At 41.5% G+C, this 27,408-nt stretch overlaps 1 protein-coding gene across 6 annotated transcripts in view; it reads right to left on the bottom strand.

Annotated features, from left to right (window-relative positions):
- The window catches only part of LOC129835191 (multiple PDZ domain protein-like), a 71,697-nt gene that overhangs the window by 40,786 nt on the left and 3,503 nt on the right, over nucleotides 1-27,408 (bottom strand). For all 6 annotated transcript variants that reach the window (XM_055900626.1, XM_055900628.1, XM_055900629.1 and 3 more), the window contains exons 2-16: nucleotides 27,317-27,402; nucleotides 22,689-22,855; nucleotides 18,226-18,387; nucleotides 17,620-17,759; nucleotides 16,545-16,758; nucleotides 15,874-16,002; nucleotides 15,426-15,509; nucleotides 15,118-15,222; nucleotides 14,428-14,530; nucleotides 14,018-14,106; nucleotides 11,513-11,729; nucleotides 9,656-9,736; nucleotides 5,138-5,217; nucleotides 4,681-4,827; nucleotides 4,246-4,416 (exon numbers count right to left, since the gene is read on the bottom strand). In XM_055900626.1, coding sequence (XP_055756601.1) covers nucleotides 4,246-4,416; nucleotides 4,681-4,827; nucleotides 5,138-5,217; nucleotides 9,656-9,736; nucleotides 11,513-11,729; nucleotides 14,018-14,106; nucleotides 14,428-14,530; nucleotides 15,118-15,222; nucleotides 15,426-15,509; nucleotides 15,874-16,002; nucleotides 16,545-16,758; nucleotides 17,620-17,759; nucleotides 18,226-18,387; nucleotides 22,689-22,855; nucleotides 27,317-27,332 — 1,905 coding nt within the window. In that variant the 5' untranslated portion in view covers nucleotides 27,333-27,402. The remainder of the gene's footprint in view (nucleotides 1-4,245; nucleotides 4,417-4,680; nucleotides 4,828-5,137; nucleotides 5,218-9,655; nucleotides 9,737-11,512; nucleotides 11,730-14,017; nucleotides 14,107-14,427; nucleotides 14,531-15,117; nucleotides 15,223-15,425; nucleotides 15,510-15,873; nucleotides 16,003-16,544; nucleotides 16,759-17,619; nucleotides 17,760-18,225; nucleotides 18,388-22,688; nucleotides 22,856-27,316; nucleotides 27,403-27,408) is intronic.

The raw sequence follows: 27,408 nt of genomic DNA, 5'->3' as shown, positions 1-27,408 counted from the left end.
AGAAGGCAAACGAAACAAAAACACTTAAACACTAAACAAAACAAGAAAACGATCGTGAAGCTAAACAACGATGTGCACACACTGGCTACAAACTTATCACATAGACAACTACTCACAACAAATGAAAGCCTATGGCTACCCTAAATAAGGCTCCCAATCAGAGACAACCGAAATCAGCTGTCTCTAATTGGGAACTCATTCAGGTAACCATAGACTCTCCTAGATAACTAAACATACATAGACAACGCTAGACACATGAACTCAACACAAACCCATATACTACACCCAACAACCCCTTTACCATAGAAACACCCAAAACCAACAAAACACAAACATTCCCCATGTCACACCCTGACCTAACTAAAATAATAAAGAAAACAAAGCATACTAAGGCCAGGGCGTGACAATAATGGTAATGTCAAAAGCATCTACAGGTAACAAAATAAAGGAAACACTTGAGGGATAGAAAGTATGAGGGATAGAGGGATAGAAAGTATATTTAAAGCAGGTGCTTCCACACAAGTGTGGTTCCTGATTTAATTGAGCAATTAAAACATCCCATCAGGCTTAGGGTCATATATACAAATGCCCAGTTGCCCATTATTTTGGCTACCATGGCTAGAAGAAGAGATCTCAATGACTTTGAAAGAATGGTCTCAAAGCTGCATAGGGGGTTTAAAGTGTCAAATCAAATGTATTTGTCACATGTCAAATACAGGTTCACCTTACAGTGAAATGCTTACTTACAAGCCCTTAACCAACAATGCAGTTAAGAAAAATAAGTGCTAAGAAAGCATTTACTAAAATAAACTGAGGATGAATGCAAATAGTCAAGGTAGCCATTTGATTCGCTTTTCAGGAGTCATATGGCTTGTGGATAGAAGCTGTTAAGAAGCCTTTTGGACCTAGATTTGGCACTCCGGTAATGCTTGCTGTGCGGTAGCAGAGAGAATGGTCTATGACTAGGGTGGCTGGGGTAGACATTTTTAGGGCCTTCCTCTGACACCGCCTGATATGGCACGCACTACCCTCTGTAGTGCCTTGCGGTCCAAGGCCGAGCAGTTGCCATACCAGGCGGTGATGCAACCAGTCAGGATGCTCTCAATGGTGCAGCTGTAGAACTTTTGAAGGATCTGACGACCCATGCCAAATCTTTTCAGTCTCTCCTCTCCTATATCAGTCTCCTCTCTCCTCCTGAGGAGGAATAGGCATTGTCGTGCCCTGTTCACGACTGTCTTGAACAGCAAGGAACCTGGACACTGTATAATGAAACGCGTTGCCATTAATTTGTTTTAGATTCGCTTTGTCTTGTGGGGTATGTACAGTTGAAGTCGGAAATGTACATACACCTTAGCAAAATACATTTTTTTACCCCCTTTTTCGTGGTATCTAATTGTTAGTAGTTACTGTCTTTTCTCATCGCTACAACTCCCGCATGGACTCGGGAGAGGCGAAGGTCGAGAGCCATGCGTCCTCCGAAACACAACCCAACCAAGCCGCACTGCTTCTTAACACAGCGTGCATCCAACCCGGAAGCCAGCCGCACCAATGTGTCAGAGGAAACACCGTACACCTAGCGACCTGGTCAGCGTGCACTGCGCCAGGCCCGCCGCAGGAGTCGCTAGTGCGCGATGAGACAAGGATATCCCTACCGGCCAAACCCTCCTTAACCCGAAGGACGCTAGGCCAATTGTGCGCCGCCCCATGGGCCTCCCGGTCGCGGCCGGTTGCGACAGAGCCTGGGCTGGAACACATACTCTCTGGTGGCACAGCTAGCACTGCGATGCAGTGCCTTAGACCACTGCCCCACCCGGGAGGCCCAGCCAAATACATTTAAACTCAGTTTTTCCCAATTCCTGACATTTAATCATAGTAAAAATCCCTGTCTAAAGTCAGTTAGGATCAGCACTTTATTTTAAGAATGTGAAATGACAGAATAATAGTAGAGAGAAAGATATATTTCAGCTTTTATTTATTTCATCACATTCCCAGTGGGTCAGAACTTTACATACACTCAATTAGTATTTGGTAGCATTGCCTTTAAATTGTTTAACTTGGGTCAAACATTTCGGGTAGCCTTCCACAAGCTTCCCACAATAAGTTGGGTGAATTTTGGCCCATTCCTCCTGACAGAGCTGGTGTAACTGAGTCAGGTTTGTAGGCCTCCTTGCTCGCACACGCTTTTTCAGTTCTGCCCACAAATTTTCTATGGGATTGAGTTCAGGGCTTTGTGATGGCCACTCCAATACCTTGACTTTGTTGTCCTTAAGCCATTTTGCAACAACTTTGGAAGTATGCTTGCGGTCATTGTCCATTTGGAAGACCCATTTGCAACCAAGCTTTAACTTCCTGATGTCTTGAGATGTTGCTTCAATATATCCACATAATCTTCCTACCTCACGATGCCATCTATTTTGTGAAGTGCACCAATCTCTTCTGCAGCAAAGCACCCCCACAACATGATGCTGCCACCCCCGTGCTTCACGGTTGGGATGGTGTTGTTCAGCTTGCAAGATCCCCCCCTTTTTACTCCAAACATAACGATGGTCATTATGGCCAAACAGTTCTATTTTTGTTTCATCAGACCAGAGGACATTTCTCCAAAAAGTACAATCTTTGTCCCGATGTGCTGTTGCAAACCGTAGTCTGGCTTTTTTTATGGCGGTTTTGGAGCAGTGGCTTCTTCCTTGCTGAGCGGCCTTTCAGGTTATGTCGATATAGGACTTGTTTTACTGTGGATATAGATACTTTTGTACCTGGTTCCTCCAGCATCTTCACAAGGTCCTTTGCTGTTGTTCTGGGATTGATTTGCACTTTCGCACCAAAGGATGTTCATCTCTAGGAGACAGAACGCATCTCCTTCCTGAGCGGTATGACGGCTGTGTGGTCCCATGGTGTTTATACTCACATACTATTGTTTGTACAGATGAACGTGGTAACTTCAGGTGTTTGGAAATTGCTCCCAAGGATGAACCAGACTTGTGGAGGTCTACATTTTTTTCCCTAAGATCTTGGTTGATTTCACCATGATGTCAAGCAAAGAGGCACTGAGTTTGAAGGTAGGCCTTGAAATACATCCACAGGTACACCTCCAATTGACTCAAATGATGTCAATTAGCCTATCAGAAGCCATGACATAATCTTCTGGAATTTCCCAAGCTGTTTAAAGGCACAGTCAACTTAGTGTATGCAACTTCTGACCCACTGGAATTGTGATACAGTGAAATAATCTGTCTGTAAACAATTGTTGGAAAATGTACTTGTGTCATGCAAAAAGTAGATGTCCTAACCAACTTGCCAAAAGTATAGTTTTGTGGAGAGGTTGAAAAACAAATTTCAAATGACTCCAGCCTAAGTGTACGTAAATTTCTGACTTCAACTGTACGGGTGTCTGAGCTGTAGGTTATTTGATTATGCAGACAATCTGGAATTGTCTATAGTTAATCTCTCATCAACACTCAACCAGGAAAGACTGCCATGTATGTTGTTATTGTTAGTTCTATATGTGCAGTTAAGGGGAACGTGTACTGCTCTGCTTGGAGCCAGATACAGCTTTGCTAGGTCTTTCTTTGCTGCACTTTACTATATTACTGGACAATAATCAAGATGGGACAAGACCAGAGCCTGAATAACTTGTACAGTTGATTTGTTTAAAAAATGCAGAACATCTTTTTAACAGACATACCCCTCCCGATCTTCACAGCAACTTTGTCAAAATGACTTGACCATGATAATTGACCATGCAATGTTATACCTAGGAGTGTAGCTTCCTCAACTCACACCCTTTATGTTCAACTCCAGTTGAGGTTTAGGTCTTAGAGAATGTTTTGAACCATATACAATGCTTTTAGTTTTAGATGTAATTAAGACCAGTTTGCTGTTAATGACCCATTCTGATACTGACCATAACTTCTTATTTAGAATTTCTGTGAGCTCACTGCCTTTGGGTGCTGACATGTAGAGTGTGAAATCATCAGCATACATATTCATTCCAGCTTCATGTAAGACCAGTGGCAAACTATTTGTAAAAATATAAAAGAGTGAAAGGCCCAAGGCAACTGCCCTGAGGAACATCGCACTGTACATATCTGATGTTAGAAAAGCTTCCATTGAAGAACACTCTCTGGGTTCTACTGGATAAATAACTCTCCAACCATGCGATGGCAAGTAATGTAAATCCATAGCAGGTGAGTTTTTTCACTAACAACTTATGATCAATAACATCAAAGCAGAGTGGGGAAGTACCTTCATTTTAGGTTCAGTAGCAAATTCATCCAACCCTGGTTGGCCAGAATCCCTGTCACTCTTCAGGAGAGGGGCGGGCCTACAGCAGGCCATGTAGACACAGACAGGCAGCTCCTTCAGAATGCCCACCACTTCCTTGTGGGTCTCACCAATCAGGGATATTCCATTGACCTGAGAGGGGTGGGCACACACATCCAATGGTCAACACTTATGTTGAGTCACTCATGCCAGGATTCAATCCGATTAAAGGTTATAGGGCATTGCTGTTTTTAAAGGCAATGTTCCCACGCTTGCAGAGATCCTATTCAAGGTAAACTCTAGATATTTCCAAGGAATTTAGGCACCTTGATATCAGTGGTAGAAGAATTTGTGCACTAAGTAAGTTCCAGGCTAACGGTTGTTCACCATGTTCTCGCTATTGGCGGTGTCCCTTACTTCGAGCAGTTCGTCCCCACTGAAGAGTTTCCCACAGCGTCCCACTGGCCCCTCCGGCAGAACGGAGCGGATGTAGTGGTGCCCGCTGTTGGCATCCAGACTGATTCCCAGACCACTGCTCTCACTGAACTTCTCCACCTGGGCAACCTGTCATGGGCACAACTCAGTTGGCACAAAAATACTATGAAGCTTTTTCAAAAAATTATGCTTTCGCACATCTTATGAAATTGTCCTATAATGGTCAGCATTCAATTTACGTAGTGTGGCAATATAGTATACATTTTTTTAACGAACAATGTTTTTATTTACAACACATACAATAATGTTTTTATTCTGCAACCAGTGCTTTTCCATCTATACAATTGCAATATAATGAGTAAAACAGGAAAAAGTACAACCATGTATCATTTAGTAAAGATAGGCTGTGTTTGGGTGGATGTTACTTCTGTTAACTCACCACTACTTCGTTGCGGCGTCCGAGAGTCTCCTGCCACTTTTTCTTCAGCTCCAACTCCTCATCCTCTGTTAGCTTTGCATCTTAAAAACATCAACATACCATACACTGAGTGTACAAAACTTTAGGAACACTTGCTCTTTCCAGTACATAGACTGACCAGGTGAATCCAGGTGAAACCTTTGATCCCTTATTGATGTCACCTGTTAAATCCACTTCAGTCAGTGTAGATGAAGGGGAGGAGACAGGCTAAATTAGTATTTTTATTTTTTTTACATTTTTATCCCCTTTTCTCCCCAATTTTCGTGGTATCCAATCGCTAGTAATTACTATCTTGTCTCATCGCTACAACTCCCGTACGGGCTCGGGAGAGACGAAGGTCGAAAGCCATGCGTCCTCCGAAGCACAGCCCAACCAAGCCGCACTGATTCTTAACACAGCGCGCCTCCAACCCGGAAGCCAGCCGCACCAATGTGTCGGGGAAAAACCGTGCACCCGCCCCCCTCGGTTAGCATGCACTGCGCCCGGCCCGCCACAGGAGTCGCTGGAGCGCGACGAGACAAGGATATCCCTACCGGCCAAACCCTCCCTAACCCGGACGACGCTATGCCAATTGTGCGTCGCCCCACGGACCTCCCGGTCGCGGCCGGCTGCGACAGAGCCTGGGCGTGAACCCAGAGACTCTGGTGGCGCAGCTAGCACTGCGATGCAGTGCCCTAGACCACTGCGCCACCCGGGAGGCAAATGAGTATTTTTAAGCCTTGATACAATTCAGATGTACACTACAGTTCAAAAGTTTGGGGTCACTTAGAAATGTCCTTGTTTTTGAAAGTGGGAGGCCCCGGTGCACAACTGAGCAAGAGGACAAGTACATTAGAGTGTCTAGTTTGAGAAACAGATGACTCCAAAGTCCTCAACTGGCAGCTTCATTAAATAGTACCTGCAAAACACCAGTCTCAATGTCAACTGTGAAGAGGCGACTCCAGGATGCTGGCCTTCTAGGCAGAGTTGCAAAGTAAAAGCCATATCTCACTGGCCAATAAAACAAATTAAAAATAAGATGGGCAAAAGAACACAGACACTGGACAGCATCCCGGAGTCGCCTCTTCAATGTTGACGTTGAGACTGGTGTTTTGCGGGTACTATTTAATAAAGCTACCAGTTGAGAACTTGCGAGGCGTCTGTTTCTCAAACTAGACACTAATGTACTTGACCACTTGCTCAGTTGTGCACCGGGGCCTCCCACTCCTCTTTCTATTCTGGTTAGAGACAGTTTGCGCTGTTCTGTGAAGTGAGTAGTACACAGCATTGTACGAGATCTTCAGTTTCTTGGCAATTTCTTGCATGGAATAGCCTTCATTTCTCAGAACAAGAATAGAATGACGAGTTTCAGAATAAAGGTCTTTGTTTCTGGCCATTTTGAGACTGTAATCGAACCCACAAATGCTGATGCTCCAAATATTCAACTAGTCTAAAGAAGGCCAGTTGTATTGCTTCTATAATCAGACGACAGTTTTCAGCTGTGCTAACATAATTTCAAAAGGGTTTTCTAATGATCAATTAGCCTTTTAAAATGATAAACTTGGATTAGCTAACAACGTGCCATTGGAACACAGGAGTGATGGTTGCCGATAATGGGCCTCTGTACGTCTATGTAGATATTCCATTAAAAATAAAGCAGCTGTTTCCGGCTACAATAGTCATTTACAACATTAACAATGTCTACACTGTATTTCTGATCAATTTGATGTTATTTTAATGGAGAAAAAAAGTGATTTTCTTTCATTTCTAAGTGACCCCAAACTTTTAAACAGTGGTGTATGTGTTCCATTCAGAGGGTTTAAGTGCCTTTGAACAGGGTAGGTGCCAGGCTCATCGATTTGTGTCAAGAACTGCAATGCTGCTGGGTTTTTCACACTCAACAGTTTCCCATGTGTATCAAGAATGGTCCAACAACCAAAGGACATTCAGCCAACTTGACACAACTGTGGGAAGCATTGGAGTCAAGGTGTCAAAAGCGTTCCCTGTGGAAAGTTTGACACCTTGTTGTCCATGCCCCGATGAATTGATGCTATTCTGAGGGCAAAAGGGAGTGCAACTCAGTATTAGGAAGGTGTTCCTAACGTTTTGTACACTCAGTGTAGACTTAAATAGAATGACGTTTAAAGTACATTCAACCAACTACTATGTCCCATCTGATTGATTCAGACTCAATGAGTCACAGCAAGCGGTAGGCTACAGTTAAACATCTCCAAACGCACTACTTGAAAGAGTTTACACGTTACTTTAAGAACCACTTCAAAGGATCTTTAATTTACCCTTTAACCTTTCACGAGCCTCTACCCCGGGTCCGGGAGCACCCCCCCCACACTGATTAGCATCGCTAGCATAGCGTCATAATTAAATAGTAGCATCTAAATATCATTAAATCACAAGTCCAAGACACCTAATGAAAGATACAGATCCTGTGAATAAAGCCACCATTTCAGATTTTTAAAATGTTTTACAGGGAAGACACAATATGTAAATCTATTAGCTAAACACGTTAGCAAAAATCACCTTTTTCTTTGTCCACCATTTTCTCTCAACACCAGTAGCTATCACCAATTCGGCTAAACTATGATATTGATAGCCACTAACCAAGAAAAAACCTCATCAGATGACAGTCTGATAACATATTTATGGTATAGGATAGGTTTTGTTAGAAAAATGTGCATATTTCAGGTATAAATCATAGTTTGCCATTGCAGCCAGCATCACAAATCTCACCAAAGCTCCTAGAATTACTACATAGAGCAACGTGTATTACCAATTTACTCATCATAAAACATTTCTTAAAAATACACAGCACATAGCAATGGAAATACACAGATCTTGTGAATTCAGACAACATTTCAGATTTTCCAATTGTTTTACGGCGAAAACACAATAAATCATAATATATGCATACCACATATGCAAACGTTACCCGAGCACTATTCAAGCCAAAGAGAGCGATATCGTTATCATCGCCAAAACATATTAATTTTTTCACTAACCTTCTCAGAATTCTTCAGATGACACTCCTGTAACATCATATTACAACATACATATAGAGTTTGTTCGAAAATGTGCATATTTAGCCACCAAAATCATGGTTAGACAATGACAAAAGTAGCTCAGCTGGTCAGAAAATGTCGTGCACCATATTAGACAGTGATCTAGTCTTATACATAAATACTCATAAACTTGACTAAAAAATACAGGGTGGACAGCGATTGATAGACAATTTAATTCTTAATACAATCACGGAATTACATTTTTTTAAATTATCCTTACTTTTCAATACAGGTTGCGCCAAGCGAAGCTATAGCAAACAATAGCAAACAAAATGGCGGCACAAGCGTTTAACATTTTTCGACAGAAACACGATTTATCATCATAAATTGTTCTTACTATGAGCTGTTCTCCCATCAGAATCTTGGGCAATGAATCCTTTCTTGGGTCTAATCTTCTTTTGGTCGAAAGATGTCCACTTGTCCGTCGAAATGCCCACTAACGTACGACCGGGACCCCGAAACGTGCCCGGAGCTTCAAAGTCTATTACAAAGCAATGCCTCAAAATCGCACTAAACGGATATAAATTGCTATAAAACGGTTTAAATTAACTACCTTATGTTTCTAACACCTATAACGAGTAAAAAGATGACCGACGCTATATTACTGGCTAAACCAAGGCTTGGAAAAGGGCCAGTCAGATATCCTTCTTGCGTTGAGCGCACAGTCCAAAGGAACGCTACTTCCGGTATTTGGTGATTTATAGAGCCAATGATTGCGCAATCGACCCCATTCAAAGCGTCATCACGCACTGACACCCAGGGGAAGACGTAAGCAGTGTCTGTTTCTCCATAGCATTTACAGTGAGCTTTAAACTGACTCCAGATCAGTGGCCAAAATGTTTGAAATCTGACTCCCTATCATGAAAAGTGCTGTAGAAGGAGTTCTGTTTCACTCAGAGACAAAATTCCAACGGCTATAGAAACTAGAGAGTGTTTTCTATCCAATAATAATAATAAAATGCATATTGTACGAGCAAGAATTGAGTACTAGGCAGTTTAATCTGTAGAGGAAATTATGCTAATGCGAAACAGCACCCCCTATAGTTGCAAGAAGTTAATGTGAAGAGAATCTGTATATATATTATGGAGAAAACATACAGATCCTTATGTTCTACATGCACATTATATTTGAAATGTGTGGTAACACTTCATTTGGATAGTCCATCTGTAGACGCTCAACAAACTATCAACAGACGATCGAAACAACGTCAACAACATTTTTGCTGAATTACAACAGGGAAAACATCTATAGACATCCATTAATAGTTTGTTGAGCATCTACAGATGCATTGGTTCAATCATTTTGAAATTCACAGTAGCCTCAAACCAGTCCTCACAACAATAGCATACTTTAAAACAGATTCCAATCCATTAGCTATACTTAGTAATGGACCCCAGATAACAGGGGAGTGGATTCACTTACCGTCTCTGGTGTTCTCAGTTAACTGATCCTTCACGTCGGTGACATCAGATTCCCCACTCAATGCCTGGTACTGTTTCTTATCTGCACCGGGGTACACAATATATACACATCAATACACACATACACGCTTGTAGTGCTCTTGGTTAAGTCATCTTGCTCCCAGCCCAAACATGGTGGTTATGATGGCATGGGTTGTGCATTGTGTCTTGTATGGTAAAGACACACACGCATCAGAGGTCTGCTTCAGTTAGTCCTGGTTCCAGCTCCGAACATGCTGGCTATGTCGTCACGGATTGTGTTATTATGGGTAGTGTGTGTGAGTGTGCACAAGGGTGTGTGTGCATGCACATGTGTATTTGTACTTCTAGATTTATGTGTATTGTTGTGTTATTTCACTACACCCGCAATAACATCTGCTAAATATGTGTCTGCGAGCAATAAAATGTGACTTGATTTTGTCATGCATTTTCCTACGCGTAAGTTTACTGGGGTTCGTATGAGGCTGGCCTAATTACAGGTTAAAGGAGGTCAGGGTTTCCTAAAGCAGGGCGGAGCGCGCAGCCTTCTAAATCTGGAGCTGTGGTTGTGGTGAGAAGATACAAGTAGAGAAGCTTCACCATCCTTACGTAGATGGAGGACATTAAAGTTAGGGCAATGTTGTGGTTATATGTACTGTCCTCAAGTAGGCACAGCCCTGCAGCGTCACCAGGGATGTGATCAGGGGCTGTATGTATCAAGCTTCTCAGAATAGCAGTACTGATCTAAAATCAGTTCCTCTGTCCAGAGTCTGTTCTTTTGCCCATCTTATTTTTTTATTTTTTTATTGGCCAGTCTGAGGTATGGCTTTTACTTTGCAACTCTGCCTAGAAGGCCAGCATTCCGGAGTCGCCTCTTCATTGTTGACGTTGAGACTGGTGTTTTGCGGGTACTATTCAATGAAGCTGCCAGTTGAGGACTTGCGAGGTGTCTGTTTCTCAAACTAGACACTAATGTACTTGTCCTCTTGCTCAGTTGTGCACCGGGGCCTCCCACTCCTCTTTCTATTCTGGTTAAAGACAGTTTGCAATGTTCTGTGAAGAGAGTAGTGCACAGCATTGTACGAGATCTTCAGTTTCTTGGCAATTTCTCGCATGAAATAGCCTTAATTTCTCAGAACAAGAATAGACTGACGAGTTTCAGAAGAAAGTACTTTGTTTCTGGCCATTTTGAGCCTGTAATCAAACCCACAAATGCTGATTCTCCAGATACTCAACTAATCTAAAGAAGGCCAGTTGTATTGCTTCTTTAATAAGCACAACAGTTTTCAGCTGTGCTAACATAATTGCAAAAGGGTTTTCTAACGATCAATTAGACTTTTAAAATGATAAACTTGGATTAGCTAACACAACGTGGCATTGGAACACAGGAGTGATGGTTGCTGATAAATGGGCCTCCGTACGCCTATGTAGATGTTCTATTGAAAATCTGCTGTTTCCAGCTACAATAGTCATTTACAACATTAACAATGTCTATACTGTATTTCTGATCAATTTGATGTTATTTAAAAAAAATAAAAAATAAAGGACATTTCTAAGTGACCCCAAACTTTTGAACGGTAGTGCATTATATGCACTGTGTTTTGCTTGAATATAGACTACTGTGATTGGAGGTATATGTGACTGTCAATCAAAGATGCAGTTGTCATGGTCATGTTCATTAGGGCACGCCATTGACAACATTTTAAAATGCTTTGCAGCGCAAAACGCAATAGAGTGTGTTTTTTAATTGGACAAATCCAGGTAGTCTCTCCCTGTTTAAGTCAGTTTTCTTCCATTTCCTGCCTAATGAACATGGCCCAAACCCTTTGTCTACAGGTACCTTGAGTGGTGGCGTCCACAACATCCGTCCTCTCCAGTGTCGTGTCTCTGCCACCTGGGGTTGGTGAGACTACGATCACACTGGGCACCACAGCGGGTGGGATATCCTCTGGACGGAAGCCTCGCCTGATCAGCTTCAGGTGAACTGTCTGGCTCGTGTGTCTCAACACCTCCACGGCCTGCTGGTTGGTGTAGCCCTGGATGTTATTACCGTCCACCTGCAGGGGGCGATCATTCATGTCATGATTATGGATACATCATGGAGTTGAATAGAGTGCTTAGAGTGCTCTTCTTTGCATCTTTGTCATATTGGCTTCTGTGACAGCATGGAAAGCGTCAATGAGATCTTTCTCCATACTTAAACAGCCTTTATGGCACGTGAGTCGTCTATCCAAGTCTATGGGATACATTCTCAGGACAACACACGAATAGGAAAGCAAGCTCACAGGCACACCCATACCAAGCACACCCATACACACAGAAATAGTCCCAGCCAATAGACAAACCTACATCACAAAAAGAAAATAAATCATGATGGAAGATTTGCTCAGGCTTCAAATCCATTAATTTATTCAGGATGTAACACAAAGGGTTTTGCATTAATAGTAAATGCTCAATTTAGGGTCATGACTAGGGTTGTGACGGTCATGACATTTTGTCAGCCGGTGATTGTCAAGAAAATAACTGCCGGTCTCACGGTAATTGACTGTTAATTAACATGACATTTCTTTTGCATTTCCTGGCTTCCACGCATAGTCTACAAGCCAGTCATTCAGAGCTTTGGAACATCTACATTTTAAAAAGTCTAATAAATCAATGTAATATAGCCTATACCATCCCAATAAATCCATAATGTATTTTAGACAGGTCTAAAGAAACCAGATATAAAGAAAATGTAGTCTATTTCAGAAGAACAGAATAGTATACTCGGAGTTGTCCTTATGTTGGGACCTGATCTGGCTATGCCAAATGGCTGTGGGCTACACTAGTTCATTTAGCAGGCAAGATTTGTTTAGAATTCCGTGGCATTAATTTATAGTATGAAGAACACAATTGAACATAGCTGAATAAAATAGAAAGGATATTTTCTCCAAAAGATTTGAGGGAGTGCACACATGCGGCTATTCTGTGCTGAGCAGTTAACATAGAAACAGGTCATGTTATATGCTTAATTTATAGTTCTTTATGCAACTTTAGTTGTGCTCCGAAACACCTCTAACTCACATGGCTGTCTGAGATAGCTACATTCTTATTAGCCAATGCAATCACGTGATCGGGTCTTTCACACAGGCTACAACTGAAGATAGACAAATCCGTGACGCAACTACCTCACGAAGCTGGTTGAGAGAATGCCAAGAGTGTGCGAAGTTGTCATCAAGGCAAAGGGTGGCTATTTGAAGAATTTTAAATATAAAATATACATTGATTTGTTTAACACTTTTTTGGTTACTACATGATTCCATATGTGTTATTTCATAGTGTTGATGTCTTCACTATTATTCTACAATGCAGACATTTTTTTTTAAATAAAGAAAAACCCTGGAATGAGTAGGTCTGCCCAATCTTTTGACTGGTACTGTATGTGTGAAATTTGTTTTGATTTAGAATGGACCATTTTCATGCACCTGTCTCGAAAATAGTGAATGGAGAACGCTTTTCCTGTGGTTCATTTTCAATGCCAGCCATGTAGGCTATACTCCTGTTGTAAAGAGAAGCAATGTGCATAAAATTAGAAAAGTTGAGAAATAAATATAGTAGGCCTAGCCTATAGAAAGCTGATGGGATCCTCCTCTTTTTAATAGAGGCCATCACTCTGTTTTCTCACTCAATTGTATAGCCTATAGAAATGTTGCGCAACATGAGCTAATGGGCTCCCATTAAGTATTTGATTAGATTTTTGATTACATTTGCATTGATGTCAGAGTGATTAGAGGTAAAATATAATGTTGAGTACCAGGCAGTTATCAATTTTGGTAGACTACTAATGACCATCAGCAGCATCAGACCTTGGAGAATCCTAATTACCGTGACTAAATGGTCACGTGGAATTAGACTGCCGTCATGACTCGTGACCGCCGCTGTGGCGGTAATACGGTCACCGTAACGGCCTTGGAACAGTGTGTATAAATCTCAGCTGAAGATAAATTATTCAAATATGGGAGATTAATATCTCCCCACATTATCTATAGATAAAGCTCCATCTTATTCCAAATGAGAGAAATATCCTTGCACACTTTATTTTATACTTTGGCATGGAATTGAAATTTACATAACAGCTGACAAAAAATCTGAAGGGTGTGGCTTGGGGTGGTCTAGCGCTTAAGGCAGCTAGTGTTGGCTTAGGTTCCAATCTGGCCTACTCCACAATCTCTATCCATCTCTACCCACTGTCATCCTCCATCACTCTATCTGTTCAAGTAAGAAAGTGAAAATATATATTTTTTAATTTACAATAACCAAAACATTTAAATAAAAAAAAGAGTTGAGGATAGTCTAAGACACTTACGGCTATGATCTGGTCCCCAACATGGATCCGGCCGTCTTGCTCTACCGCACTGTCTTTAGTTATACTTTTCACAAAAATACCAGAGGGCTCTGAGAATGGCAAAATAGACACAATGACCATGTGTGGATAACATTCTTAAAACAAGCAGTATCCTTTATACAGTACAAGAGACGCCCTTTAACTGGCAAACTGGATCTGCAGTTTGAGTGTTCAAGAGAAGTCAGAAACACTCACAATTTCCCGAGAAGAGGCAGTGTCACTACATAGCTCTTTGCTCCAGACATTTCATGGGACTCTTTAAAGTAAATTCCTTCCCAAGAGGTTTCATTCCATCCCAAGCAGAGTGAATAAATTAGAAAATAAATAAAACCAAACTATTTCCAGTAGTAAACAATGCTTCCAAGCCTTACCAGAATTTTTGTCCCCCACATAGCCGGCGATGGTGATTCCCAGACCCTGGGCGTTCTTAGTCAGCCCAACGTCGAACGCTTCGGCCTCCTCTTCCTCGTATCCCTGTGAAGAGAAAGAGGAAGAGTGAGTCAGCTTCTACATTCTACAAAATGGCCGACAGAGAGCACAGTGGAGAGGGCGAGTCGCGGGTGCCGAATTCCCCCCAATTCCACGTGCTGTTACCAATTTACCAAGAAGCATTCCTCACCTATGCATCAACTCTGTCAGCCAGATGAGTTATGTTATTTATTTGATGAATGTCAACTAAAAATTGCAATCAAGCAATGGGGTTACAGAGACTGTGTACAGAGAAGAATATACAGTCTAGTTTGGGAGTGTGAGTCATGGAATGTTGATAAAGTTCATGGTTAATACTGCTTGATAATGGACAGCGAATTCCAGTTGTTAGCCTTTTGGAACATTGTGACTTCGCAGGCTGAGTCACAGATGATGTTACGTGTCACAAATTATTCTCATTGGATACCTATCTCTGAGGAAAAGAGAGCTGTAACAAAAGAGAAACAGAACCATGTGCCCTTAATCCTAGTCATTAGTAAATATAACATTTTAAGGAAACAAACCTAATAAAACCACCTCATCTTCCCCCTTTCCCCCCCTACCCAACCACCCACACGATTGTCTTGTCGTACCTGTTGCTCTGTGACCGTGGGCAACACCATTGGGACGATGGCGGTCTCCTCTGGAGGGCCTCTGGTGATGACCAACTTCACTCGGTTACCACACTGCCTCAGGACCTGGACCAATCACAATACAACTGAGACAAGCATTACACACTAAATACTGTACTTGTCACTTGGGGCTATACTGTATAGAACCATAGAAAAAGCAGGACAATGGGGATAAAATTGAGAAGTTTTTGTCAAGACTCAATGTCATATGTCTAAAAGTCTCAGACAAGTCTCATTATCAGTAGTCAATTCAATACAAAACTCAGTACCTGAGCCACCTGCTCACTTCCCATGCCATATAGGTCAGTGTCCCCAATCTTGAGGATGTGGTCCCCACTGCGCAGATGCCCATCCTAAGTACAAGGTATGAAAGTTGGTTATTACTAGTAGGTATGGCTTACAAAAACCAAGATTCCCCACTGGGCACAGATGTCAGTTCAACATTAATTTTTTATAAGAACTTGGTTGAGATGTCAACTAACGTGAATTCAACCAAAAATGTCACCCTGACATTGGATTTAGGGAAATCCTTACGCTGAGGACTTCTTGCAAATCCAATCAGTTTTCCACGTTAATTCAACGTCATCACATGGATTTTTTGTTGTTGTTGAAATAACGTGTAAAAAAACATTGATTAACACTATTTTTGCCCAGTTGGTTCCTGCTGGCAAATCCTCTAAATACCAATGTGTGGTGCATCCATGACATTGAAGTCACCTGATCAGCGATGCCTCCAGGCAGGATGGTTTTGACAATGACACCGGTGGTCTTTCCCCCCACAATGCCAAAGCCCAGGCCTGTCCCGTCGTTGACCAGCTCCATGGTCTCCACATGATTCCAGTGGGCCTAAGGAGGGACCCAGAGAGTGGAGCGTCAGATAAGGATCTCAAAACATTCACTACAGAAAGGTTACTATATATAGGGTGTAACCCTCAGGGTAAAAGAGAGGTATGCCGTCCAAGGAGAACAACTAGGACTAATGAAGAGGAAATGAAGAAACATCATTCCAGGAACCACCTGGGAGGATGCAAAGAAAACTACACAGAACAGGGTGATAGAGATACACCGGTGAGGCTCTTTGTGCCACAAGGAGCGAGAAGGAATATGTTAAGTGCTCAAAGAAGGAATTTGAATTTTGCTGTGTGTGTGTGTGTGCCCCAGTGAACTAACGTTATACAACCGTCTGTGTATAAGGGGTGCTTTTGTGTCTGTGTTCCTCATCACGCTAGAGAGGTCAAGCCTTACGCTAGCTCCCCCGGGAATGTGAGACACTATAGTTTGTGTGTGTATACAGAATGTGAGTATGCTCATGTTTGGGTGTGTGTGTGCGCTAATGTGTTTATATACGTGTATGCTTCCACAAGTTTCTGTGTGTGCACTCCCCTCACCGCACTGGAGTGGGCAGACAGGGTGCTGGCAGCGGAGGGGGTACGGGACACCACGGGGCTGGCCAGCTGAGGGATGGGTCCTCTGGCTATGGTGAGCTGCACGCACTCAGACGCTCTCTGCAGGATGCCTATGGCCTGCTGGTGGGTCACTGTCTGGTCCAGGGGTTGACCGTTGATGGCCAAGATCTGATCTGACTCCTTCAGCTTCCCATCGCTGTGGGAACAGGAGTATTCTCATGATAAAAAATATTCCCACAAGACATCAATTAAAGGGATAGTTCACCAAAATGACAGAATGGCATCCTGGTTGCTAAAATTCTAATAGTTCACTTAATTTATGTGACAAAACAAGCAAGTATAGTGTAGAGAATTATTGTAGCATCTAAACTGCTGTGAAATATATTTTTCATAATCGCAAATATTGAAGCATAGACATAGCGCAGATAGAACAGATCTACTGCTTCTTAAACTTTCTTTCAATGAGAATGACAGATCTATAACACACATTTCTAAGTGAATTAGGTCAGGTCGCCCAAAAAGTGACATATTGCAGCTGTAAGTGGTAACTTTTGAGTAGTTTTTTCCAATATGTAATTTTGGGTGAACTATCCCTAAGTTTTCATTGATGACTCGAGGTCAAACATAGTTCATTAGGATGCGGCCTCAGTGCAACTAAATTCATTATTGAATAGTTGATTATCTAATGGGCTGTAAGGCTTAGAACTGCGGATAATCTCGCTGTTGAAAAGATGCAGGTTGAAAAAGACAGTAGTCACCAACTATGGTCTTGGGGAGATGCAGGGTGGGCAGGCTTTTGTTCCAGACCAGTACTAACACATCAGATAATCAACTGTTGATTCAGCTGGAATGTGCAAAAACTGGGTTTCTGGTTTAATGACTTCATTACAACCAGATTTGTCCGCCACAGGGTGGGCATGTATTTTGTTCCAGCCCATCACTAACACATTAGATAATCAACAGTTGACCCAGTAGGCAAAACTGGGTTTCTGGTTCTAATGATGTCATTTCAACCAGACTTATCTGCTGGGGATGACCCTTGTTAACTTTCCCATACCAGTGGGTCACACTCCCGGGCTGGATCTCCTGGACGAAGATGCCCAGCTCCCCGCGGTTTTCGCTCCTCAGGCCAATCACGCTGAAGCCCAGACCCCCAGACAGTGGCTTCACCAGCTCCATGTGCGTCACGTAGCGCCCCTAGAGACACACGCGCACACACACACACACAAATGTACCCATATACATCACACACACTCCACGTTAGCCCTCTTTCTTACCCCCCTCTCACAGTAGCAGCAAAGTCACACACTCTCCCCCGAAGTCACTCAAGAATGTACACTGAACACAGCGTAGTGTACTGCACACTTGTCTTTGAATGTCTTTGAATATTTAGCTAGATTGACCGGGAGTGTAACCAGTCTTGCTTGTGATTATCAAGATCCATTTCTGGAGATAATACATTTTTTACAGTCTAGGGATGTAGAGAAATTGTACCACCAACAGCATTTGTGCAAAAGTCCAGTCACATATGAAACAAAAACAATCAACCATATAATGAAATATGTACATCTTAATATATGTGTATCTAAAATAAAGTTAATTGTTGTGATTAAATAACTCAAAATGTATGAAATGCTTGCGTTTTATCCAAACATGTCTTTACCTGAGCCATGGAGCGAATGATGTGCTCAAAATCCTCAGGCGATTGCTTCCCATTGACCTGTGTACTAGTGGAGGCTTCTGGGTAGGCAAGATGGCCACCATTGGCCTGGGCTGATGTGTAGCATTCACTCAGGTCACCGCTAAGTGTTGATGTGACACCACCCTGAAACCATCAATGGAAATACAGTCAACAAGTGTTGCATTCAAGAATTCTAGGTTTTGCAACATTTTGATATATGGCAAACTGTGTAAACTCAGTATTGTTTATAAGAGCAGCTGCTAAAAGCTGTTGGCTGATATAGTTTGAAGTGCTGTTTATTGAATTTGCGGCAGTTGTTTGATTGAAGTTAGAGAGACATGATCACAAACACTATAACCAATTATTTGAAATCAAATATATTCAATGTTGTGATGGTAGGAATTATACATCTCGCAAGAAACAGACTTAATCCACAAAATTACGGCTTTATTTTTGAATATATCAACACAAACCATGTTTACTTGTCACATTGTTACGCACATGCATTGCAGTGAGTATCACTAATATCCCAAATAAGGCCACACAAGCCGATCCCATCAAGTTCTAACCAAAAACCTGCCATCACTGCTGTTAAAATAAACAAAGGCTAATTTCGTGAATTCCCTAAATCAAACTAAGTCTAGGAGCGGGAGAGGCAGGCCAGCTCGTTACCCAACCATGATTAGCTGGATCTATAGCAGTCTAATCCTTCAGAGATAATAGCCTTTCAGCTGATCCAACAATGACTCTGCCACCAATGCAATATTTCCATCATAGCCATCTGGATGCCTTGATATGCTACTCAATAAATGGGCTGCAACCACTGTGGTTTTGTGACTAATGGATTACATGAATTAGACAATGTGTAAAACTATGTTTTTGAATTTCATTTTCTTTTTGGCTCTAATGTTTGTTTATGATTCGTTTGAATGTGATCCAAAAGGACTAGCGAATTGCTTCATGAGCACTTTGTTTGAAATATAGCATCCTCGGCTTCGGTTGCCCTTTTGAACTTGTGCTTGTGTGCTTAGCATATTGAAGAAGCATTTTTGACACACTAGCTGACATATCATCCAGCCAGTAGCATATGGTGAGGTTTTAGCCTTTGTAAAGAGAAAAACCCTGCAGGCTCGGCTAAGTTAGCGTAGCGCTCAAGTTGCTGTCCCATACACAAGCTTTGTTAGCCAGCCGGGCTAAGAGGATTAAAGTTCCAGTTTGGTTCTTGCACATTTAAGAAATTGTTTCTGCCCCACTTCACACGGCGGCAGCCTCTCTCTTCTGCGAGCAGGCCCCGTCGCCATAGCGACACTGACAGTGCTAGGCGCTACTGGCAGGAGTAGACAGACTATGTGTGGGTCTAGGCATTGACTGACAACAAAAACACTAACTACAGCTTTCCTACAAATTGGTTTCGCCTAAGGAAACCAGAAAGTCTATTTGTATTGCAAAATCTCAGCTTAATCTCTGTTCCTCTAAATTGAATTTACATTATTTCATGTTTTCTTTGATTCACTTTATCTATAAACATAGACTCCATTACTCATGTATTTTAGCTTGAAAACGTTAGGGTGGAAGAGTAATAGTTTAGCATGCCACACAGTTACTCATGCTATACAGTGTGGACTGGATTGCTACATTGTGCTAAGTTATGTGACACTGCTGAAATAAGCTATAAAGCGCCTGGCACACAAAAAAATGCCTGCAAGGATTTTATAATCTGAATTCCTTCAGGGTTGAAAAAAATAAAAGATGTAGCAGCCCCCCTGCCTCCCACTGCATAGCTCACATATTTTCTGTCTCAAGCACTCACCCTGGCCCCTTCCCACAGTGACCTAACCAGAGCTCTTTCTTGGACAAAAACAAATCTACATTTCTCATGGGCCCTGGATAAGCCGAGGAGGCCTTTTGGCTTTTCCTGGTATTGTCTGCTTATGTAAACTTATTAAAAGTGCCCAGATGAACTCGGACTGCAATATGACCACAGTAATACATGATTTGAGAAGAAAAAAAAGCTACATCTGTCTGGAGCCCTAATAATTCAATTGGATTCAATGCAGACCAAATCAAGATTGAAATTGGTAGTTAGAATGAAATAAATGACTGCTACCTGACATAATAATACTGTCGTAGCAAAGACCATACATGGTCAATACTGAGTCTGAAGCTATGCCATTAACACATTTATCTACAATGTGGACAAAAACTTAAAGACAAGTTAGGGAGTTGGAACCAGAGATGGGTTGAGGTTAAGTCTATGTTTACTTTATTGGGTCATGTGTATGACGCCCTGTAAGGGTTAGAGTGATGGCTACCCTAACCCTCATTCTTAAAGGGATAGTTCACTCCAAGTACAAAAACAACCAAAGCATGGATTGCTGTCATACCTTGTCCATAGACTGCTTAGGTTTGTCGGGTCAACAAAACAAAATGAGGCAAGACATCATAACATGCTCTAGAGTCCAGGCTACCTGAGAGTTCATAAGCAGCTGCAGGGCCCTTTGATCCATTTCAACCAGTAGGCCTATTTTAGTTACAAAAAGCATGTAGGCTGCTGTATAATAAAATAACAATTTACAAGTCAGCTATGAACGTAACAGCAGTAAAATGAAATTCTAATTTACATAGCTAGACAATATACTGTGGTGCAAGAATAGTGCCGTTTTCTGCTTGATCGCAGTCTTGCAGTGCAAAAACTTTTCTGGAAAAGTCGACCCTTAGCAACTAGCTAGCCTATGTGGAATTGTAAAATAAATTTGCCATCAAAAGGTTGTAATAGTAAACAAAACATCCAAGAGGAAAACAATTAGCCAGCTAACAACTGCAGCTAAGTTTGCAAGTGTAAATCTTTTTTTTTTTGGTAAGCAACTCCAGTGCAAATTTGGCTTTGTGTTTTAGCTTATTGTCCTGCTGAAAGGTGAATTCATCTCCCAGTGTTTGATGGAAAGCAGGCTGAACCGAAAAAGTAAATTGCTTTGCCTAATTTTTTCCTACACTTTTCACTCTGTCAATTAGGTTAGTATTGTGGAGTAACTACAATGTTGTTGATCCATCCTCAGTTTTTTCCTATCACAGCCATTACACTCTGTAGCTATTTTAAAGTCACCATTGGTCTCATGGTGAAATCCCTGAGCGGTTTCCTTCCTCTCCGGCAACTGAGTTAGGAACGACGAATGTATCTTTGTAGTGACTGGGTGTATTGATACACCATCCAAAGTGTAATTAATAACTTCACCAAGCTCAAAAGAGATATTCAATGTCTGCTTTTATTTTACCCATCTACCAATAGGTTCCCTTCTTTGCGAGGCATTAGTAAATCTACCTAGTCTTTGTGGTTGAATCTGTGTCTGAAATTCACTGCTTGACTGAGGGACCTTACAGATAATTGTATGTGTGGGGTACAGAGATGACCTAGTCGTTCAAAAATTATGTTAAACACAATTAATGCACACAGAGTGAGTCCATGCAACTTATTATGTGACTTGTTAAGCACATTTTTACTCCTGAACTTAATTAAGCTTCAACTGTGACATTATGGGGTATTGTGTGTAGGCCAGCGACAAAAAATCTCATATTAAACTATACTGAACAAAAATATAAACGCAACAAGCAATAATTTTTACGATATTACTGAGTTACAGTTCATTTAAGGAAATCAGTCAATTGAAATATATTTATTAGCACCTAATCTATGGATTTCACAAGGCTGGGCCTGGGATGGCATAGGCCCACCCACTAGGGTGCCAGTCCAAACAAAATTTGTTTTACCCCACAAAAGGGCTATATTACAGACAGAAATACTCCTCAGTTTCATCAGCTGTCCGGGTGACTGCTCTCAGACGATACCGCAGGTGAAGAAGTTGGATGTGGAGATCCTGGGCTGACGTGGTTACATGTGGTCTGCGGTTGGACATGCTACCAAATTCTCTAAGGTGGTTTATGGTAGAGAAATGAACATTAAATTCTCTGGCAACAGGTCTGGTGGACATTCCTGCAGTCAGTATGCCAATTGCTCGCTCCCTCAAAACTTGAGACATCTGTGGCATTGCATTGTGTGACAAAACTGCACATTATAGAGCGGCCTTTTATTGTCCCCAGCACAAGGTGCACCTGTGTAATGATCATGCCGTTTGGTGGATGGATTATCTTGGCAAAGGAGAAATACTAACAGGGATGAAAACAAATGTGTGTACAAAATGTAAGAGATAAGCTTTTTGAGCCTATGGAAAATGTTATTTCAGTTCATGAAATATGGGACCAACATGTTGCATTCATATTTTTGTTCAGTATATTTTACATTCAGGCTGTAACGCAACAAAATGTGGAAAAAGTAAAGGGGTGTGAATACTTTCTGAAGGCACTGTATATTTGATATTGTTCATCAAAGTTAGCTGACTAACTTAGTGATCCTCCATCCCAACACCCAAGAGAAACCTGATCTTACCCACCTGGTCTTTGAGGAGCTGGACAGACTTCTGCAGGGCAAGGATCTGGTGGAACAGGGGGCTCTGGAGAACAGACTTGAGCAAGCTGAGCTTCTCCTCGGTGGGGACCTCCCCCCGGTCTTTCAGCTTGGCCTGGAGACGCTCCACTGCCTGCAAGGCACGCTGGGTATCTGCAAAAGCGTTGCATAGTCCAGTGACCGCATGGGGAGGCAGTCACGTAGAGAAGAGTGGAAGAGAGGGATAGCTATCAGTATGAACATGCAGGGTGGTCAACGCAAGTGTTTTGAAATTGTTTAGAAGTTGAGTACAGCTAGACAGGAGGCTGACATGCCCCCTTTGACATGTTTATTTAGGATGGAATGCTGAGATATCAAAACGTATTTATTTCACATGCACCGAATACAACAGGTGTAGACTTTACTGTGAAATGCTTGTTTACGAGCCCTTCCCAACACAGGAGGTTGGTGGCACCTTAATTGGGGAGGACGACCTGTGGTAATGGCTAGAGCAGAATGGTATGAAATACATCAAACACATGGTTTCCATGTGTTTGATCCCATTCCATTTGCTCCATTCCAGGCATTATTATGAGCCGTCCTCCTGTCAGCAGCCTCAACTGCTTACCAAATATGCAATAAACAATAATAATAAACAATTGTAACACAAGGGGAATAAAATACACTTTTTTTTTTTTGCTATATACAGGGAGTACCAGTACCAGATCAATGTGCAGGGGCACAAGGTATTTGAGGTAGAAAAGTACATGAAGGCAGGGTAAAGTGACTAAGCATCAGGATAAACAATAATACAAATAAATACAGAACAGAGTAGCAGCAGGCAGCATAGGATGAGTTTGAAAGTGTACAGTACCATTCAAAAGTGTGGACAGACCTACTCATTCAAGGGTTTTTCTTTATTTTTACTATTTTCTACATTGTAGAATAATAGTGAAGACAACAAAACTATGAAATAACACATATATGGTGTGTATATATAGTCTAGTGAGTGTGTATATATAGTCTAGTGAGTGTGTATATATAGTCTAGTGAGTGTGTATATATAGTCTAGTGAGTGTGTATATATAGTCTAGTGAGTGTGTATATATAGTCTAGTGAGTGTGTATATATATAGTCTAGTGAGTGTGTGTATATATATAGTCTAGTGAGTGTGTGTATATATATAGTCTAGTGAGTGTGTATATATAGTCTAGTGAGTGTGTATATATAGTCTAGTGAGTGTGTATATATAGTCTAGTGAGTGTGTATATATAGTCTAGTGAGTGTGTATATATAGTCTAGTGAGTGTGTATATATAGTCTAGTGAGTGTGTATATATAGTCTAGTGAGTGTGTATATATAGTCTAGTGAGTGTGTATATATAGTCTAGTGAGTGTGTATATATAGTCTAGTGAGTGTGTATATATAGTCTAGTGAGTGTGTATATATAGTCTAGTGAGTGTGTATATATAGTCTAGTGAGTGTGTATATATAGTCTAGTGAGTGTGTATATATAGTCTAGTGAGTGTGTGTATATATAGTCTAGTGAGTGTGTATATATAGTCTAGTGAGTGTGTATATATAGTCTAGTGAGTGTGTATATATAGTCTAGTGAGTGTGTATATATAGTCTAGTGAGTGTGTATATATAGTCTAGTGAGTGTGTATATATAGTCTAGTGAGTGTGTATATATAGTCTAGTGAGTGTGTATATATAGTCTAGTGAGTGTGTATATATAGTCTAGTGAGTGTGTATATATAGTCTAGTGAGTGTGTATATATAGTCTAGTGAGTGTGTATATATAGTCTAGTGAGTGTGTGTATATATAGTCTAGTGAGTGTGTATATATAGTCTAGTGAGTGTGTATATATAGTCTAGTGAGTGTGTATATATAGTCTAGTGAGTGTGTATATATAGTCTAGTGAGTGTGTATATATAGTCTAGTGAGTGTGTATATATAGTCTAGTGAGTGTGTATATATAGTCTAGTGAGTGTGTATATATAGTCTAGTGAGTGTGTATATATAGTCTAGTGAGTGTGTATATATAGTCTAGTGAGTGTGTGTATATATAGTCTAGTGAGTGTGTATATATAGTCTAGTGAGTGTGTATATATAGTCTAGTGAGTGTGTATATATAGTCTAGTGAGTGTGTATATATAGTCTAGTGAGTGTGTATATATAGTCTAGTGAGTGTGTATATATAGTCTAGTGAGTGTGTATATATAGTCTAGTGAGTGTGTATATATAGTCTAGTGAGTGTGTATATATAGTCTAGTGAGTGTGTATATATAGTCTAGTGAGTGTGTATATATAGTCTAGTGAGTGTGTATATATAGTCTAGTGAGTGTGTATATATAGTCTAGTGAGTGTGTGTATATATAGTCTAGTGAGTGTGTATATATAGTCTAGTGAGTGTGTATATATAGTCTAGTGAGTGTGTATATATAGTCTAGTGAGTGTGTATATATAGTCTAGTGAGTGTGTATATATAGTCTAGTGAGTGTGTATATATAGTCTAGTGAGTGTGTATATATAGTCTAGTGAGTGTGTATATATAGTCTAGTGAGTGTGTATATATAGTCTAGTGAGTGTGTATATATAGTCTAGTGAGTGTGTATATATAGTCTAGTGAGTGTGTATATATAGTCTAGTGAGTGTGTATATATAGTCTAGTGAGTGTGTGTATATATAGTCTAGTGAGTGTGTATATATAGTCTAGTGAGTGTGTATATATAGTCTAGTGAGTGTGTATATATAGTCTAGTGAGTGTGTATATATAGTCTAGTGAGTGTGTATATATAGTCTAGTGAGTGTGTATATATAGTCTAGTGAGTGTGTATATATAGTCTAGTGAGTGTGTATATATAGTCTAGTGAGTGTGTGTAGGGTCACTGCAAGATAGTTTGGGTACCATTCATTGGCTATTTAGCAGTCTGGCTATTTAGCAGTCTGGCTATTTAGCAGTCTGGCTATTTAGCAGTCTGGCTATTTAGCAGTCTGGCTATTTAGCAGTCTGGCTATTTAGCAGTCTGGCTATTTAGCAGTCTGGCTATTTAGCAGTCTGGCTATGTAGCAGTTTTATGGCTTGGGGGTAGAAGCTGTCTCAGAGCCTGTTGTTCCGAGAGCCAATGCTTCAGTACCATTTGCCAGACGGTAGCAGAGTGAACATGGCTAGGGTGGCTGGAGTTTTTGGCAATTTTTCGCACCTTCCGATGACACCACCTGATATAGAGGTCATGGATGGCAAAGAGCTCAGCCCGTACTAGACTGTCTGCGCCACTCTCTGTAGCGCTTTGCGGTCCAGGGTGGTGCATTTGCAATACCAAGCGGTGATACAGCCAGTCAAGATGCTCTCGATTGCGCAGCAATATAACGTTTTGGAGGATCCGAGGACCCATGCCAAATCGTTTCAGTCGCCTGAGGGGCAAGAGTGGCTGCCGTGCCCTCTTCACTAATGTGAGGGTGCGTGTAAACCATGTTAAGTCCTTAGTGATGTGGAGGCCAACGAATGTGAAGCTTCCGACCAGCTCCACTACTGCGATGTGGATGGGAGCGTGCTCTCCCCTCTTTCTCCTGTAGTCCACAATCAGCTCCTTGGTCTTACTGATGTTGAGGGAGAGGTTGTTGTCCAGGCACCACACTGCTAAGTCTCTGACCTCCTCCCTGTAGGCTGTCTCATTACCATTGTGTCGTCAGCAAACTTGATGGTGTTGGAATCGTGTGCGGGCCACGCATTTGTAGGTGAAAGGGAGTACAGGAGGTGACTAAGAATACAACCCTGAGGGGCCCAGTGTAGGGCCCAGTGTTGAGGGAATGTGAAGTCTATCCAACAATTGACTTCTAAAGTCTTATCTACTGTAAGTAGTCACACATCCTGTTGACACACGGAACCAAACGTGCTTGCTAATGTGTGAAGCACTATGTGAATGATTCATGGGGGGGGGGAGACCACCCCGAGGCTTAGCTTAACTTCTATTCAACATGATGTTCTCTTTCAGAATAACAATGATTTGCTGTTAGCTTTCGCTCGGCCGAAAGACGCACAGGTTCGGACTGGGCAACCGGAGAAAAAAGGTCCTCCACAGTTTGCTTGCTCGACCCTGCATAAGCTCTTCTCGCCTCCTCAAAGCGGCTTGTTAGCCAAGGATGGGTTTGACGGGGCAATTTCCAAAGCCCGCGGACTGTGACTAACACCTAATAGGGTGTGCACGAGTTCCAAAGCACTGTTCGTTCTGAGAGCTAGCCCACCTCTTTGTGCAGAGACAGTAAACAAACCAATAACACAAGAGTCTCGACAGACACATTTCTCTGTTAACGGCTTGTACCGTCCGGGGTACTTTGTTGTTGTTTTCGTAGCGGAGTGTTCAGGCGTGCATAACAAGGATTCTCCTCAGGGTCTGTGTTTGTTAGAGAAATAGGGTGATTTTACAATAACTGAGGCCTAGTCCGGATTTTTTTATGTTTGGATGGGAGATGGGGAGCAACAATATCTAAATAAATAATAACATCAATCTAATTCACTCTCTTCATCAAAACATTATCAACTCTCCCTGTTTTCATGTTGTGAGACCTTTGACATAACTGACAACACTAGTAACCAACACTTTTCTAACACACATTGACTGATCACTTACCCATTGTCTCAATCATGTCTTTTATTCCTGGTAGATGGGATAGCTGCCTATCAACCGATGAGTGTTACTCTTCACGTAGTCAAGGCCTGCAA

Source organism: Salvelinus fontinalis, chromosome 36 (genome assembly GCF_029448725.1).
Source record: "Salvelinus fontinalis isolate EN_2023a chromosome 36, ASM2944872v1, whole genome shotgun sequence".
NCBI lineage: Eukaryota > Metazoa > Chordata > Actinopteri > Salmoniformes > Salmonidae > Salvelinus > Salvelinus fontinalis.
This window is presented reverse-complemented; position numbering and strand designations above follow the sequence as displayed.